This window comes from Tachysurus fulvidraco, chromosome 9, assembly GCF_022655615.1.
Source record: "Tachysurus fulvidraco isolate hzauxx_2018 chromosome 9, HZAU_PFXX_2.0, whole genome shotgun sequence".
Lineage (NCBI taxonomy): Eukaryota > Metazoa > Chordata > Actinopteri > Siluriformes > Bagridae > Tachysurus > Tachysurus fulvidraco.
The window spans coordinates 8370276-8388749 of record NC_062526.1 but is presented as its reverse complement, the minus strand read 5'-3'; the positions used below and the strand labels follow the sequence as shown (position 1 = coordinate 8388749).

At 37.8% G+C, this 18474-nt stretch overlaps 1 protein-coding gene across 2 annotated transcripts in view; it reads left to right on the top strand.

The window, feature by feature from the left end:
* dapk1 (death-associated protein kinase 1) overlaps positions 1 to 18474 on the top strand; it is a 64129-nt gene that overhangs the window by 39790 nt on the left and 5865 nt on the right. Inside the window, exons 13-24 of one of the 2 annotated variants that reach the window (XM_027138347.2) lie at positions 950 to 1048; positions 2433 to 2531; positions 4174 to 4272; positions 5075 to 5272; positions 5753 to 5950; positions 7150 to 7248; positions 10741 to 10818; positions 11106 to 11322; positions 12395 to 12580; positions 12921 to 13118; positions 16153 to 16291; positions 17318 to 17438. In XM_027138347.2, coding sequence (XP_026994148.1) covers positions 950 to 1048; positions 2433 to 2531; positions 4174 to 4272; positions 5075 to 5272; positions 5753 to 5950; positions 7150 to 7248; positions 10741 to 10818; positions 11106 to 11322; positions 12395 to 12580; positions 12921 to 13118; positions 16153 to 16291; positions 17318 to 17438 — 1731 coding nt within the window. Of the gene's footprint in view, positions 1 to 949; positions 1049 to 2432; positions 2532 to 4173; positions 4273 to 5074; positions 5273 to 5752; positions 5951 to 6441; positions 6540 to 7149; positions 7249 to 10740; positions 10819 to 11105; positions 11323 to 12394; positions 12581 to 12920; positions 13119 to 16152; positions 16292 to 17317; positions 17439 to 18474 lie in introns of those variants that run through there. The other variant, XR_007143804.1, reaches the window with a different exon arrangement.

Genomic DNA, 18474 nt, shown 5'->3' with positions numbered 1-18474 from the left:
GGTCTTATGTCAGTTTGGCGAAAGCAGTCTATATGTCAGATAATTGCTTTTGAAAAAAGCTTCCATCAATGTTTATGTAGCTTTATGTCAGTCGTCATGATGAAATCGTGTTGGTGTTATAACTTCTGCTTAGTAAAGTGATACTTCTCTAGGTCTTCTCAGTCTTTCAGGATAGCTTTAAAAAAAAGTAGTAACGTAGTGTATGTACAGTACTTACTGCACTTCCAGATCATGGACTGTTTGAGAGAAAACTTCTAGAACATTTTGTGAAACGGGGAAAGTTATTTGAAAACCCATTTGTTGTTACATCAGTTGTGTGTGCTGCTTAAAATTTCAACAAAACAGCTTCTTGCCCTCTGGTTGAGATACCGCAGAAGTGATGATGTTTGTCTTTAAGGAGAATAAGAGATAAGAGGAGGCGGCATGGAAACTCTAATGTATCCAGCAAAGTGAGAAACGAGGCTTGCTGTTGAATGCATGGCTGGGAGCTGGTGTGTTTGTGTGTGTGTGTGCATTCTAAAGAGCATTCCCATGGCTCATGCATTTATTCATGCCAGAGAATCACCTCCAGTCACATATAAACAGCTGTAATCGTGGGCGTCAGCGAGAGCATTTAAGCAACCGCGTTTAAGCCGAGTTCAGCAGAAAGCCTGCTTTCCACAATGAAAACTAGAATGCAAAAATGGCATAATAATTAAGGCTCATTTGAATTACAAAGTTCTAAGAGTGACACTGATTAATTACAGACATGTTTGTATTACCTGTCATACTACGAGTAATGGCTGGTACCCTGCGTGAGATTAATTAAGCCGTACTGTTTCTCTCCTTCTGTGTGTGTGTGTGTGTGTGTGTGTGTGTGTGTGTGTGTGTGTGTGTGTGTGTGTGTGTGTGTGTGTGTGTGTGTGTGTGTGTGTGTGTGTGTGTGGGTCTGTGTGCATGTGTGCTTCAGCATGGAACGCCTCCACTCCTGATTGCAGCTGGCTGTGGAAATATCCAGATCATAGACGTTTTGATGAGAAAAGGAGCGGAGATCCAAGTCCTTGACAAGGTGTGTCTTTATCCCCTTGCTTAGTCTCTGAAACGCTCTCGTTCTTCCTCACTGTTCATTAGTGTGTTCATCATATTAGCTCACTTATATTCTAAACTTATTTTTGAATTTGAAAAAGAGAATTCTTCAGTTTCTGTCTGTCAAACACCGCCCTCTGATCTCATATATCTATGATCTATATAACACATGGGGAGATGGAAAGTGAGAAATGCAGCAACAATAAATAGCATTAAATAAAAAGATGATCATCCCCTAACTCTAAGTCCAGGTACGGCCAGGTTGTGTTCATCAACATATCTTACTGAACTGCAAATCCTTTGAAACCATTTCTGACTAAGCTTAAATGTTTTCTAGTTTCGTGCATATTTGGGATTGTTTAGACCGTACTCACCATGAGTGGTTTTTTTAATTTATTAGATATAAATCAATGGTATGAGAGCAGCTATGCTGTATGGGTTGGAGACTGTAGCAGTGAAGAAATAACATGAGGCAAAGATGGAGGTAGTGGAGATGCGGATGTTGAGGTTCTCTTTAGGAGTGACGAGGATGGACAGGATTGGACGAGCACATCAGAGGGACAGCTCAGCTTGGAGTTTGTTTTGGAGTCGGGGTCAGAGAGGCTAGATTGAGATGGTTTGGACATGTTCAGACGAGGGAGATGGTTATATTGGTAGAAGGATGTTTGAGATGGAGCTGCCAAGTAAGAGGTCAAGAGGAAGGCCAAAGAGCAGATATACGGATGTGTTAAATTAGGACGTGAAGGTAATCGGTGCGAGAGTAGAGGATGTCGAGGATAGAGTTAGGTGGAAACTGATCATTTGCTGTGTTAACCCCTAAAGTGAAAAGCCAAAAGTAGAAGAAGAAGAAGATATAAATCAAATCAGGTAGTTAGTAACTAGTTAGCCTATTGTCAGAAAATTGCCTGCTTAAATCCCACTGATGCAACAGCCACCTGAGTCTGAGATATTCAAGAGAGCACAATTAGCCATGCTCTCTGGACTAGAGGAATGTAAAGTAAAACTTCTTTTAAAGCAGAAGAGCAAGTGTAGTGTTTTAACACCATTACAGTTCTGCTTGCATAATGGTGTATGAAACTCATTTTTCTGTTTTTCTGTGTTTCTGTACGTACAGAAAACACAAGGGTTGGTTAAACCACCATTGACTATTATGCCATCTGACAATCCATCATAGATCTCATAGATTAAATAGTAATTAAGGATAAGTAGAGATTAGTATATGGATGGACATTATTGCTGGTTAATACTCCTTAAGAACAGCTGTTTGGTGTTTTGATGTTTGGAGATGTTTTTAAAAGCAGTTCATGTGCAGGTAAAGTGAAGGGATTTCAGATGCAGCTAAAATAGCCTGGTTTTCTGTCTCATAGTCTGGAGCCAACGCTATCTACTATGCAGCTCGACACGGCCATGTGGGGACCTTGAAATTCCTCCATGAAAAGAAGTGCCCTCTGGACATGCAAGATAAGGTGCCTCTCTCTCTCTCTCTCTCTCTCTCTCTCTCTCTCTCTCTCTCTCTCTCTCTCTCTCTGTCTCTCTGTCTCTTTGCCTGTCTCTCTATCTCTCTGCCCCTCCCTTTCTCTCTCTCTCTCTCTCTCTCTCTCTCTCTCACACACACACACACACACACATGCGCACACACATGCACACACACACATACATTGCCATCACTAATAGTCTTCTGGCAAAGGCTATATCTGAGAATTTATTCCCCATCCTTCCACATATGACACTTTTTCACATTTTCATTCTTTCCCTTTTCACAGTTTCTACGGTCTCATTGGACTTTTCGCAGTTTCCATGGTCACTCGCCGGGCTGAGAGCCGCTTGCTCTATAAAATAATCGTTGCTCTGTTTACAAAAGCACCTCTCTAGACTCAAGAGCATGCTCAGCCATACCAAATTGCAACATGAAGTGCTGTCGAAATTCAGAAACACAACAAAGAGTCACGCTTTTCAGTGCATGTTACTTTAATAGAGATGGAAATTGCAAGCCTGCATGGTTCCACAGGCTTGAACTAAAGTAGCCCCACTAAATGCTCTTATGACTCTAATCATGTTAACATATAACTCTCTTGTTGGAAAAGATATTTAAGTTATTTTAAATGTGTGGTTTATGCTGTAAGTCAGACCATGAATGAATAGTCATGCTTGGGGTTTAGCTTTGAGGTACAGGTCTAGATGTTTAGTGTTTGAGTTCACTGACCAAATTTTATTTACAAGGATCCAAATTTCTAAATCCACCATTAATGATCAATACGCCAGAGTATTAACATAAGGAAAGAAGATTCTAAGATGATGTTATGCTATAATTTTTTTGCAACTGTAAAAATCAACCATGTAAATGAATTAAATAGACTTCAATCGAAATAATTAAAATGTGTGCAATAATAATCTAACTCTCCATTAGAGCCATATAGACTGGTGTTCTGGAACTTTCCATTCATAGAAGACACTGATGTTAATACTGATATTAGATAGAAGCCGACATTATTTCTAAGCCTTCTTATATTTGGATTAATCAGTTATTAATTATATGAACTCAGCACTTAATGATGTTAGCACTAACTGAATATAATCAACATCATGTGCCGGGGTTTAAGACGTGAAGTATTCTGTTACACTTTGTTACACTGATGCAAAATAGTAAAGCAAATTATATGAGGATATTTCAATAGAATTCTCTTAAGAGGATTTCTCAAATGAAATGGATTTGTCTCGGTTTCAAATAATGTACTCTAGAAAGATTAAAATGAACTGAGTTAAGCTATAATGAGATTGTACAAAACGCTGAAATAAAGATGATGAAATAGTGAACTCGGACTTTGTAACAAATATAAGCAGTTTACGATTCAAAAGTCTATGATCTACGTTACATCAAATCACCCATTAAATAATTATTATTATGAAAGTTACACTGCAATTAAGGCCTGCGTGAATCATATAAAGTATAATAATGATGCGCGAGTTAATGATTGATGTTCAAAATTATATGCTGAACTTTCTTGTCATGGATTTCTCAAATAGCTCACTCAGCCATATTAAACCCTCAACATTCCAGTCAGCATATTATGAATATTCCTTCTTTTTTTTTTTTTTTTTCTGGTGCAGTCGGGGGAGACGGCTCTGCACGTGGCCGCACGATATGGCAACGTGGATGTAGTTCAGTATCTTTGCAGTATTCACGCCAACCCTGACTTGACTGATCGGGTGAGTAACATCAGGGGAACAGGGAAGTACAAAATACAAAAAGAGGAATAATTTACTGCACATAGTGTTATGCTGTTAAAATACGGAGCGCCAAAGAAAACTAATTAAAAACAGTAGATGTTAGCTGTTACCAGGAAGTGTAATGGATTTCATTTGGAAATGTGTTTAGAAGAGTATACATACAAGTACAGTACTGAAATAATGCAGAAATGGTAACTAATTATTCATAAGTGTATAGTAATGAAGAATTTCTCACTTAGTTCTGTAACCGAAATGACTTTTTCAGGCGTTTCATTCTTCTGTATTACATTACTTGCCAGAATTTGGGGAAGGGGGTTAATTACAACCTTTTGCACATTCTCTGATCATTTCCAGACAAGCACACTGGTGTAATACAAGCAGTACTTGCAGAATTTGGTGCAAATATGATGCATGAACTTGATAATTATGCTCGAACAGCTTTGCTAAAGCTGAAGGCACAGAAAGCACTGATTTCTTACTCTATAGCAATGGCATTCAGATACGGCTAATCATGTTTGTGCTTCAATTCATTTGACAACCACACAAACCTTCCAGTAGTGACTTCAAGGACACATATTACAACTGTTTTTACCCAATATTTTAGGTTGACAGATATGTGAAAAACAAGATTTTCAATTCCATACACACTGTATATTTAAAGCATGAAATAATAGGCGATTAAAATTGATCAGTTTTGGGTGAAGCATAAAAAAATTATATACGATTCCAACACTTAAAGGTCTTTTATGATTAACACTTTTAATTTCTTCTTGTTCTACAGGAGCAGGAGACTCCTCTGCACTGTGCAGCATGGCACGGGTACTCAGCAGTGGCACGGACTCTGTGTCAAGTCGGCTGTAATGTTAACGCCCGTAACCGTGAGGGCGAGAGCCCACTGCTTACCGCATCAGCCCGTGGCTTCCGTGACATTGTCGAGTGTCTGCTGGAGCATGGGGCTGACATGGACTCCACTGATAAGGTACACACACAGTCTTACACAAACGCAGGATAAGCAATAGTGAATATGTGTGCAGTCTAGATAAATAACAAATTGCGCTCAGAGTTCTTATTAGGAGTTACTAGCTTTATGAGCATTTGCCATAGGGCCCCTCTATAGACCAGTGAATCTGTGCCCTTAGAATATAATGAATTATTCACTCTAAACAAAGATGCTACAGTATAAAAGAGATATGGATTTTTAAACAGCCGTAGATTATAGAATCACTTTAGTTTCAATAAATATATCATGAGACTAAATGTCTGTATTGAATTTGGACATGGATTTAAACTGTACATCATAATGTATAACATAGGAAGATGATGAGGTCCTGTGATTCTAGGGTTTCTTTATTTCTTTATTTACCTCTGAATGCATAAAGCATCTATAGTTTAGAGAAATGTTACTTTGACAGTTTTTTCTATTAGTAAGCAATTTTTTGCATGCGCATGTGTGTTTCAGGACAATCACATCGCGCTGCACCTGGCTGTAAGGAGGTGTCAGATCGAGGTGGTGAAGTGCCTCCTCAGCCACCACTGCTATGTGGACCACCAGGATCGCCATGGAAACACACCACTGCACATTGCTTGCAAGGATGGCAACCTGCCGTTGGTGGCGCTGCTCTGTGCTGCTAAAGCCAATTTGGACATTCCAAACAAGGTGAGTAAGGTGGAAACAGCTCAACAACAGCAAGCCGCTTTAGCAAAGCGCTGTGTTCTCTCTCTATTTATGAATCATCAGAAATTTGGTAGTGCGCACACTTTATTCAGTTAACATGTTTATTTAAAGATTAGTTTTAAATAAAGGAACTATTTTCAGATTAGTTCATGCTGATAAATAAGCATAAAATATCCGATTTGATTTAATTTGTTCTGATCGTAATATTTGCTTTAATCTTCAGTGTCAGTGGTAAAGCTGTAATTTTAGCTGTAATGTTTTCCAACGTGGAAAAAATAACATCATGAGAGCTTTGATGCAGGATTCAAGATTTTATTTGTCTTTCACACACACACACACACACACACACACACACACAAACACACACACACACACACACAGAATTGGCAAAAAGTTTGCGGTTTCTCAGTAACGTGACAACATTCATTGCTTGTTTATTTATTTATCTATTTATTTGTCTTATTAATTACAAGGGAGAAGAAAAAAGAGAGGATGGTGAAGGAACAATCTTTTTATAGCTGCTACTACACAAGGGACAGGAACTGACTTAAAATGTTTAATCATTCCACAGGTGTATATACAGTATGTTTCCATCCCTTGTTTCTAAAAGACAGTTTAGATGATTGATGGATGAAGGTTGAGGCTTTAACTTTACTTTTAAAACACTTTATTTATATAACTCGACATGACCATTGCAAGACTTTTTAAACATGGAATTATATTCAACATTCTGGCCACAGGAATTTATCTTACTTGAGGGTTTGATGGAGTGTAACACTAAACAATTCCTTCATTTCACTTCTGTCCCTGCTTCCTTCCTTTGTGTCTGCAGCAGTTCAGTCACTACATGATTTAAAGCCGTTTGTTAAAACTACGATCTGTTGAGCAAATGTACTTTTTATTCTTTTGTCCTAAGTTTATTAGAAACAGCACTTCCATTAGCCAGCAGGCAGAAGATAGATGGTGGCTCTCATTCAAAGCCTTAACAGAAACAAAATGTTATTAGTGTTAAATTGATCAGTCAGCGCCAGGGTTTCTTCTGAGCCATGAATGGAAAGTGCAGGATTTATTTTATATTTTTATTATTTCCATTTCAGTTTTTGACATAGACATTTGACATTTTTAGATTTTAGGTACTGTTTCTGAAGTTGTTTGAGGAGTTTTTTGTATCTTTGTCGCAGTTTGGGAAAACTCCACTCCACATGTCCGCGAGTAACGGAGGACTGGAGGTGGTGCGGCATCTCTGCGTGGCCGGAGCTAACACAGACGCCATCACTAATGTGAGTCATGGGACATAACCACTGGATTTCTTTCATAAAGCCAGGCTTTTACAAACAGTTTCACAATTTTCACGTACCAAGACTTACAAAACTTAAATAAGAAGTAAACAAGCAGTTGACATTTCAGTTATGTCTATAAATACACTAGAAAAGTACATTTGAAGTATGAAATAATGGAACGGTTTAACAACAGTCTCCTTTCACAACACCCTTGTCGATAGTGAGATCGTTACTAGTATGAGTCATAAGACAACTCCACCAACGTTCAGACATTTTCGATCAACGTTTTTACTTAATGCAGATTCCCAATCTCCTGTCCAGCCCTGAACATATTTGTGTTAGCGCAGAGAAAACCAGTAAATTCTGACATCCAAATAACTGCTTGAGTAAAAGGAAGGGAGTAACAACTGAAAAAATAAAACTAGTAAGTTACTCATTACACAGGATCGAATTTACAGAATAAGCAGCCGGTGGCATTAGTAATGAGATCAAAAGCATTCAGTGTAGATGAATGGAAGCCAGAATCATGTACAGCTTATTGTTTGTATCATACAGTAAGGACACCTCTTTGTTGTTAAAGAATAATGATATGCACAGTTGACCTGACATGTTACAGTAGCACTCAACTTTTTCTTATACACAACACACACAGGGCATTTGAATCAATCTGATTCAAACCTCACAATGAAGAGGTCATAATCGCCTTATTAATTTGAATCAGATTTGAGTGACTGCTCTGTTCTCAGAGGTTGTTGATACCTTGTAGAAATATAAAATCATAACAATAGAATTTTAAAAAATGCTAATCGATGTGTTCCAACCATCACAGCAGTTGTCATAACAGTCAGCTTGTTTACTTTGTATGTCCAAGGCATCGCAGTCATGAATATCAAATTGTTTGGCCACAACAAAATGGATTTGTTTTAAATAGTAAACTATATTCACTTTATATCTCTGAGAGATTTTTTGTAGATTTTTTTATGCTAGCAACTAGCTTTAAGCAATTTTGGGACAAAAACAGTGTCAAATAATGCCTGGAAAGGACTAAATCAATGACTACATTTTTAAACAAGACCAGAAACTATCAAACTTAACAAAGTAAAGTTTGTCCTTATAAAGTGAGTGAAATATAAGGCCATGAATGTAAATGTTATAACCCACTTATTTTTTCAGTGCCTGGCAAGTTTGCCTCTTTAGCCAGAGCTGAACACTGTAACTTTTAACATTATCCTTATCTATCATCTAATGCATAAGCAATGTATATGTATTTCTGAAGTTGCAGTTCTTGTGTAAGGTATCAGCACGACAAGCAGGAAGCAGTCATTTGATCGAGGGTAATATTATTGCGCATTAAAAACTACGAATATTGGAGATTTTAGAAATGATGTTTAGCTATGAATGATATTCACCTCTAGGCATTGGGGTGAGATCATGTACCGTGTAAGTGGTATTTTAAGGGTCTCTTACATACAATGATTAGATTATTCTATAGATGTTGTAGTGCACTAACATTCACCTTCCATTACCTGAAACCCAGTCCCTGCGGAAGCTTAGCAAATAAGATTAAAGTCAAGGGAAAGTTAATCACTGTATATGAAATTGAGTTTCCAGTTTTTTTCTTATTTATAAATGACTCCTAAAAGAACACAATTAAGTATGAAGTTTAGCTCTCAAGCACTGATTGCTCACTATCCTGTATTGGCTATAAGCAGCTCTATAGTGGAGTTATAGCTGTGTGACTGAAGGAGTAAATCAATACATTTCAAGGTACCTGGGTCTGTATTCATGTAATCGACTGTGGAGGGTCTGCTTCCAGTACTCTGTGTGTGTCTGTGTGTGTGTGTGTGTGAGCTTGACCCTGGGAAGCTGGTGTTATCGATGATGCTTAATTGTTTGTGTTTGTGTGAGGCATTATGTATCCACTCGATCACATGCAGATGATTTGTGAGTATATGCGATGGAAAGAGAAAAGCTTTGTATCTTCACACAGTTCTGTCTTCCTTGAGTGGGTTCTTGGATTCCCAGAACTCTGTTGCTTAAATAAAGCACATCAATTATCAGCACAACTCAACTCTTCTATGTACATCTACTGGATTCAATGATGCGTTAATGTACGTCGATGGCTGATGCACTATTCATGGATGTTAAAGGATGTGCTCTGGTCTGTTCACATCTTAAGTGTTTCCCGGTCTTCATTTGTTTGTCAGTATGAGAACTCTGGCCTCATTGTGTCAGAAGTCTTTCCCTCTGTGAACACTGAGCAGCTTGGAAGGCACCTTCAGATGTTTCGAGACATCTACTAGCCCATAAATGAAGATGAAGGCCTCCCTACTGGGGACTGTGCAGAGTAAGACTGAGAAATAAAACAGACTGAAAAGAATGTTATAGAAAGAATGGGGTAAAAATAGAAAGACCGATGGTCATGGTTTTTAGAAGGACAAAGACACAAAACGCATACCGTCCACACAAGTAGTTTTAAACAAGTTAAAATATCCTGTCTTAGATTATATTAGCTAGGTACAGTAGCTAGCACAAGCAGTAAAAGTTAGAAATTCTCTCAGAAATGGTGTCCTGTTTAACTTCAGCTAGCTAGCTAGTATTAACACTAAATTTATGAAGCTATATCATTATGACTTGAAATTCTTCTTAAGTAAGATTATACTAGCTAGATAACTCACGCCCATGTTTAATTATATAGTTTAAACTTGATTTTCATCAGGTATTACATAGCATCTATGCTAACAAGAAAGCTTTTGTTTGTCAAGAAAGCATTAGCTTGGACATGAATGTGCCATTTTTAACCCTGTTTTTCTATTCTGTTCGCCTCACTTGTGGTTGGACTACATTTTCACACCTCATTCGCATATAGTAAATGTTTTATTGGTGTGTATGTGTGGCAGTGGAATAAAGAATGCTGCCTATTTAGAGCACAGCTTTGAGAAAAGACCACAGCTGTTTTTTTTTAGCTGTGTGGTTAGCAGTATGCTTGTGGTCTCAGGTGCTGGCTGATTGTATAGAAGGGGGTTTAGTATGGGGATTTTGGGTTTACTGGTTTCCCCTCTAAGCCCTTGAGGTGAGGGGGGGGGGAGAGAGAGAGAGAGGGAGGGAGGGAGAGAGAGAGAGAGAGAGAGAGAGATGCTCTTGGCCTTTCCTTTTAGCATGTAGCATTTCCAAAACCCTGTGCTGTCCTCATGCTCATAAATCTGTTCTCCCTTTAGTCACAAACAAACCCAAATCTGCCATTGCTTTTGTCAGCTAATGGCTATCGTCCTCCTTCTGGACCTCAAGGACTCACTGATATATACCACCTCTACCATCTCTCTCTCTCTCTCTCTCTCTCAGCATCAGCACTCTGTAATAGGAAAACTGAGTTGTAATTCAGAGCTGTAATGGAGTTTTACTTTCTTAGCCTTTCTCATCTAGCCAGCTCACATCGTTCTGCCCTGAAGCTTATCTCTCTTTGTCAACTTCATTTCATTCTTTTTTTTATAGGATGGAAAGACAGCAGAGGAAGTGGCAATTGCAGAACAGCAAGAGCATGTAGCACTTCTGTTGGCCAAACTGAAAAAGGTTTGTACTTTGTTAAGCAGCCCACACTGTATTAAACTGGCTGCTGGTGGTTCTGCATTAATTAATTAACTTTGACACAGATTGGGTCCAGGTTTTATAATTCAGTTGGCTATTTTATTGTTGCATTCCTTATAGATACAGGTTATGTTCAGCCTCAGTGGTGCATAATCTTTTGTTCAACACTCATAGTTTATGCTAAATTGCTTAGTATCTTCCACTTCATACATAAATCTGCTTCCATGTGCACTGGCGGTTTCCTTTAATTTCCTCTCTGATTGCTCCCTTAGGACAACCACAAAGGCGGCTACATTCAGCAGCTGAGACCAACTCAGACCCCTCAACCGCGGATCAAGCTGAAACTGTTCGGCCATTCCGGCTCTGGAAAGAGCACGCTGCTCGAATCTCTTAAGTGTGGCATCCTAAGGAGTTTCTTTAGACGTAGGAGACCCAGACTCACTAACCCTGTGAGACACCCAGCTTCACCTGCTACGTCCAAACCTGCTGGTATGAAAAGCATTGGCATTCCAAGCCACGTTTAACACTGCTGATACTCACCCCAAACCAATTTCAGAGTAATAGATAGTTCTCAGCTATTTGCTTCTGTGATTAAAAATGTAAACATATTGCATTTGTAGCTGAGGTTTTTTATTTCATTTGATGTTTCTGATTTGGATCATTTTTACTTCACGTACACTTACAAGGCAGATGCAATGCATTTCCTCCTACAAGAAACACTCTTCAAATGAAGTAAGGAAATAAAAGTTTCAGGGAAGGAAAAAGAGATCTGCAGAAAGTGTCGAATGCACCAGACATATTCAACACTGTGTGACTAACACATTCTCCAAATCCTCATACAAGTGCATGAATGAAGCATAGAAAAAAGTCCCTTTTTTGGGTGACACTGATAAGAGTGTTGATTGTAGAACTGCTGCCTGTATTTTACTGCTCCAGATCTGACTCACCTCTGAACCAGATTGGTTGAGTAGCATTTCCCACAGTGATGTCATTCACCATCCCTTTGCAAATTCAAATCGAACAAGCCTGTGGTGTGACGCACACCTGCTCTGTCAGTCACTCTGTAAAGACAGTGGCTGTTCATCACTGAGAATCTCTTTCTAGCATTCTTACAGCTTTTTGCAGTATATTTTATTACATAATACTCAGTGCATTGATTGTGTTTGGCATCTCATAGCCAAATAGATAATAAAACTCAGACCTTTTTAAATCCTTTACATCTGAGGACTTGCACTTGTTACTTTTGCAACAATGCATTTTTAATATGTGACTCTGCAGTCACTAAAGAATGTAAGATAAATTGAAGTAGATCAGTGAATAATAAGAGGATTTAAAAGAAGTTAAAGGATTTTAAACGACCACACTGCCCCCTGCTGACTACATGTTGTTACTGCATTTCCAGGATAACCCCTTGATAAATCTATTCACTGAATTTTACAATGACTTGTCAGTGTTTATTAAATGTTCTCGTGTGTGTGTGTGTGTGTGTGTGTGTGTGTGTGTGTGTGTGTGTGTGTGTGTGTGTGTGTGTGTGTGTGTGTGTGTGTGTGCTCCCATCCAGTCTCTGTGAGCATCTCCAACCTGTATCCAGGCTGTGAGAATGTGAGTGTGAGGAGTCGCAGTATGATGTTCGAGCCCAGCCTGACTAAAGGAGTTCTGGAGGTGTTCACCCCTGTCCACAACAGCCTTAATGCAGCTGATGACACGGCCACCAAGGCCATCGACATCCACACAGCCAACGTCAATGGTTAGACGCCCACCGTCCTCTTCATTAAAAAAAAAAAATCATGAATCATGTTTTAAATCTGAGATGCTTTTTAACAGTTTGAAATGTTTTCAAGCAATTTATTATATCAAGATATGATTTGTTAGCATATCGAAATATTTGCTGGAGTTGTTGTGTTTTTATTATTCACTTCTTTTAGTTATGTTGGTTTATACTTTTCTGTCACAGTACATAAAATTATTATTACCTTATCATTAGAGTGTGGGTATTGGCTACTGAAGTCAGTATTATAATAAGTGTGTGTGTGTGTGTGTGTGTGTGTGTGTGTGTGTGTGTGTGTGTGTGTGTGTGTGTGTATTAGGTGTTGGAGATTTCAGCGTGTGGGAATTCTCTGGTAATCCAGTGTACTACTGCACTTACGACTATTTTGCGGCCAATGACAGCACAGCTATCCACCTGGTGACGTTCAGCCTGGAGGAGCCGTACGAGACTCAGCTCAGCCATGTCACCTTTTGGCTCAACTGTCTCAAGGCTCTCATGCTGCCTGAGGAAAATATTGGTGAGTTTGGGTTTGATTGTATCTGTGAATGCGATAGTAAATTAAGAGTAGGATTTGAAGGTGTGCGTGTTAACAGTTGAGCTGCAGGTACCAGTTTTTTGTTTTTTTTTGTCCATACAGGGAATTTATGGTATGTATCTGATATATACAGTAGAGGCTGTATATAAAATCTTATATTTCCTTATTTATTATTCCATATAAAAGTTCCTTAGTGATTTAGGGGTTAATACAAATGAAAGCCTCTACTCTGTTGAATATCCAGAAAGGGTTTTTTAATAAATGTTCAATTAAATGAATGATTTCATGTTTTTAAGTAGAAAAATTGATCAATAATATGATCTGGACTTTACCTGATTTCAGCTCAACTGAACACATATGGGAGATTTTTAAATAATGTGTTAGTGTTCTTCTCCACGATCACCATCAAAACATGACTCGAGTGAATGTCTATATACTGTTATTCTCACCTCTGATGTGTTTCCAGAGACTATACAATCTGTTACAAGACACATTTAAATATGTCTTTACTGATATACTTTTAGTTACCTTGTAACACACTCTCAATATAGATGTTACTCTTAGGGGATTCAACAGATAATCGAGCTGTACTGATAAATAACCTTTTCACAAAACAAATGATCTGATCTTATTTTATTTAGCCCACATATGCTCCCAAATATATTCAAAGAAAACAACAAATACCTAGAAATGACCTCATGAGTCTTCATATCAATTAAGTACAAAACATTGTTTTATTGTGAGTTTAGATGATACTGTTTAGAGATCAACGTCCTGAGCAATACTCAAGTCCGATGCAATTATTAGATCCCCAATTCCACATTGCAAAGACTGCTGTCCATAGGCCTGTTATCCTCAACGCCACCAAGAGGTCATAGCAATAGCAGTAACCTTATCAACACTCCGATCCAATGTCAAAAGTAAATAGAATTAATCCACAGATGAAGAACACAAATGAAGACAACGATTCTTCCAGAAGATAGTTGCCACTAACAAGCTTCACTCAATACAATGAGGTTTTTGGTTCTTGCCATTTACAACAAAATAAACCTTTTAGTAGAGCAGAAACTCTGAGTTCTCCACAAAAGGACTTTAGATGCCATATATGAGAGGGAGGACAAACACATGTTTCTCCTCTCCCAAACAAATCTGACTTACGCTATTGTAACTGGGCATATACAGTATGCTCAATTCCCCATTAGCTCTCAATAGTATTACAGGTGAAAAACAAAAGGCAATATCTAAACAAAAAGAACCAAATACATTATAAAGCAGGTGACGTTTTATGTACGTTGCAATCTTTTATATACTGACACGTCTTTATTTATAGTTTTGGTGTTTTGTTTAAATAGATTTTGCTTTAGTATGTCCCTTCTAAGTATGTTTAGTCTATAACATTATTTTCGATGATTCCTTACAAACTGCTTGACAAACTAATTGACATTTTCCGATTCCCTGTTTACTTTCTCAGTTACTTCTTAGCAACTGTTGCTATCTGCCATTATCTCAGCCTGCTTTTAGCCCCAAACACAATTTCCTTGGTTACGTTTTCTATTTATTGACAAAAAAAGGGTCAAAAACATATCTAGGGGACTGACAATAGTGAGCAGAGGATCTTATTTTCTACTTGTTTTTAAATTCAAAAAATAATAGAAACACAGGTATCATAATAAAATTCCTCTTTCATTGCATAAGCCAGGTCATTTCATAAATTAAGTTGGATATGTGAACTAGATGAGTGACCAAATAAATACTGTGCATGAAATGCTTTACTCAATGAACTCCTTTAAACACCAGTGCCTCAACAATTTATGAAGTGTAATCATATTGTAACTCCAGCAATACTCACATGCTCTTCATTAGCTTCCTAATTGTTCCTATGATCATCTAGCAACAATCACAATTTTGACATTTCGTATGGTTTATGATGGTGTTTTCACAAATTCACAGCTTTCTAAGTATTTAATAAGTAATATGCTAATAGTAAAAAAATATGCTGTCTGTCTGTTTAAATCGAAAGATATTTGTCTTCATTCAGTTCGGTTTCATGTATTTATCTCTTGTGGATATGTTAAATGGAAGTCTACAGTAATTCTGTCTGTTTAAACTGAGTGACTGTATGTTGCAGTCATGTGTTTACATTACATTAATATTTAGCCACTTGGCTCACAGTCTTATCTACAGTGTCCTGAACAAAATGTTCAAACAGGAAAAGATTTTTTGTTTACTCTTTAACACAAGTCTTGTGTTGTCTTTATTGAGTGAATGTGTAACACAGGGGAAAAGTATAATAAAACAAAGAAAACCAAAAATAACAAGATACTGATCACACTTGAAATATTAGTTTTAGAAAAAATCACTCTGATGTGACTTAAGCTATTATAACAGCATGTGCGGAGTTCTCTCTCTCTCTCTCTCTCTCTCTCTCTCTCTCTCTCTCTCTTACAGCTAACACATGAAGTTTTCTCGAATAATTTTGAGAGAAAAAAAGCAACCTTTTGTCGTGAAGACTTTCCTGTGGTATAAAACTTGCTGACTGTTGCAAAGTTCTGACACTTGAGAGTTCTTCCAAAAATCTAAAATAAACTCCCCTTTACAGAAAACAGAAACTATATGACTATAATTTTTTTATTAAATAGCAATGCAATTGTTTATCTGTTTATTATAAGGTTTAAATTATATAATCATCTATTATACAAGTTCCTAAGAATAACCATAAAAAATAAAACGGGTGCAGTACTATACACCTACAGTTTGAATTACAGTTGAATGCATGGATGCTTTCAGATCTGCGATGTAAGCAGTATAAAGGAATCTCTATAGACTGAGTGCTGTAATCATTAACGCTCTGAGCTCTTTTCTGCTCTCAATGCTGTAAACAACACATCAGTCCATTAGGCTGCAACACACCTTCTAGATTTCTCATTACTGCAGTGGTGATGTACAGTATGTGTAGGTGGATAATTCCAGTTAAAAGGGGAAGTTATATAATAATGGATTTCTGCTGTGTTTCTAGCTTTTGGAGGAAAGATCAGAAATCCTCTTAATGTGGTGCTGGTAGCGACGCACGCCGACATTGCCAACCTGCCTCGCTCTTTTGGTGGCGAGTTCAGCTATGACAAAGAGAGGTCTTTACTGAAGGAAGTCCGTAACAGGTGAGGAGGTTTAGTTTTAGGGAAGTTGTATCTAAAACATGCAAATTACACGTCACATTCACCTGTGTGTTATACGATTTATTGAAAATGACTAAAGATGTCGCATCATAATGCGAGGCAAGTGAGGCTGGTTAATAGAGCCATCGATGAAGGTTTACTACAAAGAAATGGACACCAGCATACAGTATAGCCCAACAGTATATGATGTATATACACACCCGTAATAGAGGATATAAATAACAAATGCAGCACAAATAAACATAGTGTATAATTCGCACAATACAGATGACTTGATCTTAACATAATCACGGAGTGAATATGTAACTGAAGTTTTATTTAAAATGCAGGCAGACAAATCCAGGTTTAGCAAACCTTAAGCCAAACTGTAAATGATCGGGTAAGACAATGGATAAAAGCCACAAATGTATAACATGTGAAAGCAAGATGCAGGTATGGGACCCTGAGCAAGTGAGAGTGAGAGTCCTTTATACCGTGAGTGCGGAATAGTCCAGGTGATGGATGGGTGCCGTAGTCCTTGGCAGCTATGTTTGTAAGCCGTGTTATATTCTGTGAGTTGTAGTTGTATGTTGATTCTGGTATTGATGTGTCAAGGACAATAGGCATATTACTAAATATCCAAAAAATGTATTGGAACATTAGCAATTGAATATCTTAATAGTAATGGGCAAGAATACCTTCTCAAAGATTTCAGATTCATTCACATAAAAAGCTAAAATGAATGATAATGTACATATACATTTCAGGCATTTGGCAGACGCCCTTCTGTAATAAACCAGTAATAAACAATAAAAAAGAATAATAAAACGTAAATATAAATATGCCTTAATCATGTTTTACCTCCGGTTTTGTTTGTTAGAGATCAACATTTCTGTAAAGCTGTTTCTGACAGCATTATAAATTATTTACTAATTATTATTTGTTGAATAATGTTTTTATAGCAGTTACACTTGCTACACACATTCATCTTGCCTAGCCAAGTCTTCAGTTGATTTTAATCTCTCCCAGGTTTGGAAATGATCTGCAAATAGCTGAGAAGCTCTTCATAATGGATGCCGGAGCCTCTAACTCAAAAGACATGAAGTTGTTAAGGAACCTCTTATTAGAGCTGCGCAACTCCATCATCTCAGTAAGAGTCTTCTGTTTTGGTCTTGTAATTGAGGGTGTGTGTTAATGTTAGAACTGCACTTCAAATGCTTTAGCATTACTGTTGCATGTATTTATTTATGAATCAATTTATTTAACTGTGAGGATTGCACATCAGGTGTGTGTGTGAGTGTGTGTGTGTGTGTGTGTGTGTGAGAGAGAGAGAGAGAGGGTGTGCCTCACTAATGAGATCCTGACATGGACATTCATTCAAATCATAATTATGTGTTTCAGCCACAATTTTTAAGAGCCTGAGTTTCCAGTTTGTTTAGTGACACTTTTTTTTATCACATTGTTTTACTAAATTGTTTTACTAAATACAGCTTACTCACTAATTTGTCTCATAAACACTCTCTTAAACCTAGCTATTGTTTGAATCATACAAATTTCAACAAAAGGGAGAAACCTTTGAACATAATTGTGACTTGGGAAACAGGACCTTCAGAGAACGCTACATGTACAATTAAAAAGCTTTATAAATGGCATTTGATCACAGTTATAGCTTTAGTAGCATTGGTGCAGAGGATTGTTATTAGTTATTGCTAACAATATGAAAAATCTGTAGTATGAATGCCACAATATGAATGCCCTCTGAAACGGTTTCGAGACGGATATAAATCCGATCGATCAAACCACTTCAGGAGGTGGTCTGGGATGCATTTCAGATGAAACTGGACAGGTGTAAATGCATGTGGTTGTTCAATCCACATATGTCAGCGCTATACTCCTCCCAAACGGAAGTACGTCACTCACAGGTGACTCGCGAGTCGTGCATCGTGCCAGAAACAAACATTTTCCCACCAGTGCTGGCTCCGATCTTTCACCCAGGTGTCTCGTTTGGTCTTAAAATGCACTGCTGCTGCCAGGGAAAATGGAGCAAACAGTAAATGCTGTTTTTTGAAGCAACCGCACACACCAAAGCGTGTTCCATTTCAATTACCCCGGAAATACGCTAAAATATATTTGCATATTGGGCGGGAGTAGAAAGATCGGATTGATATCCGATTCGCCATTTATGT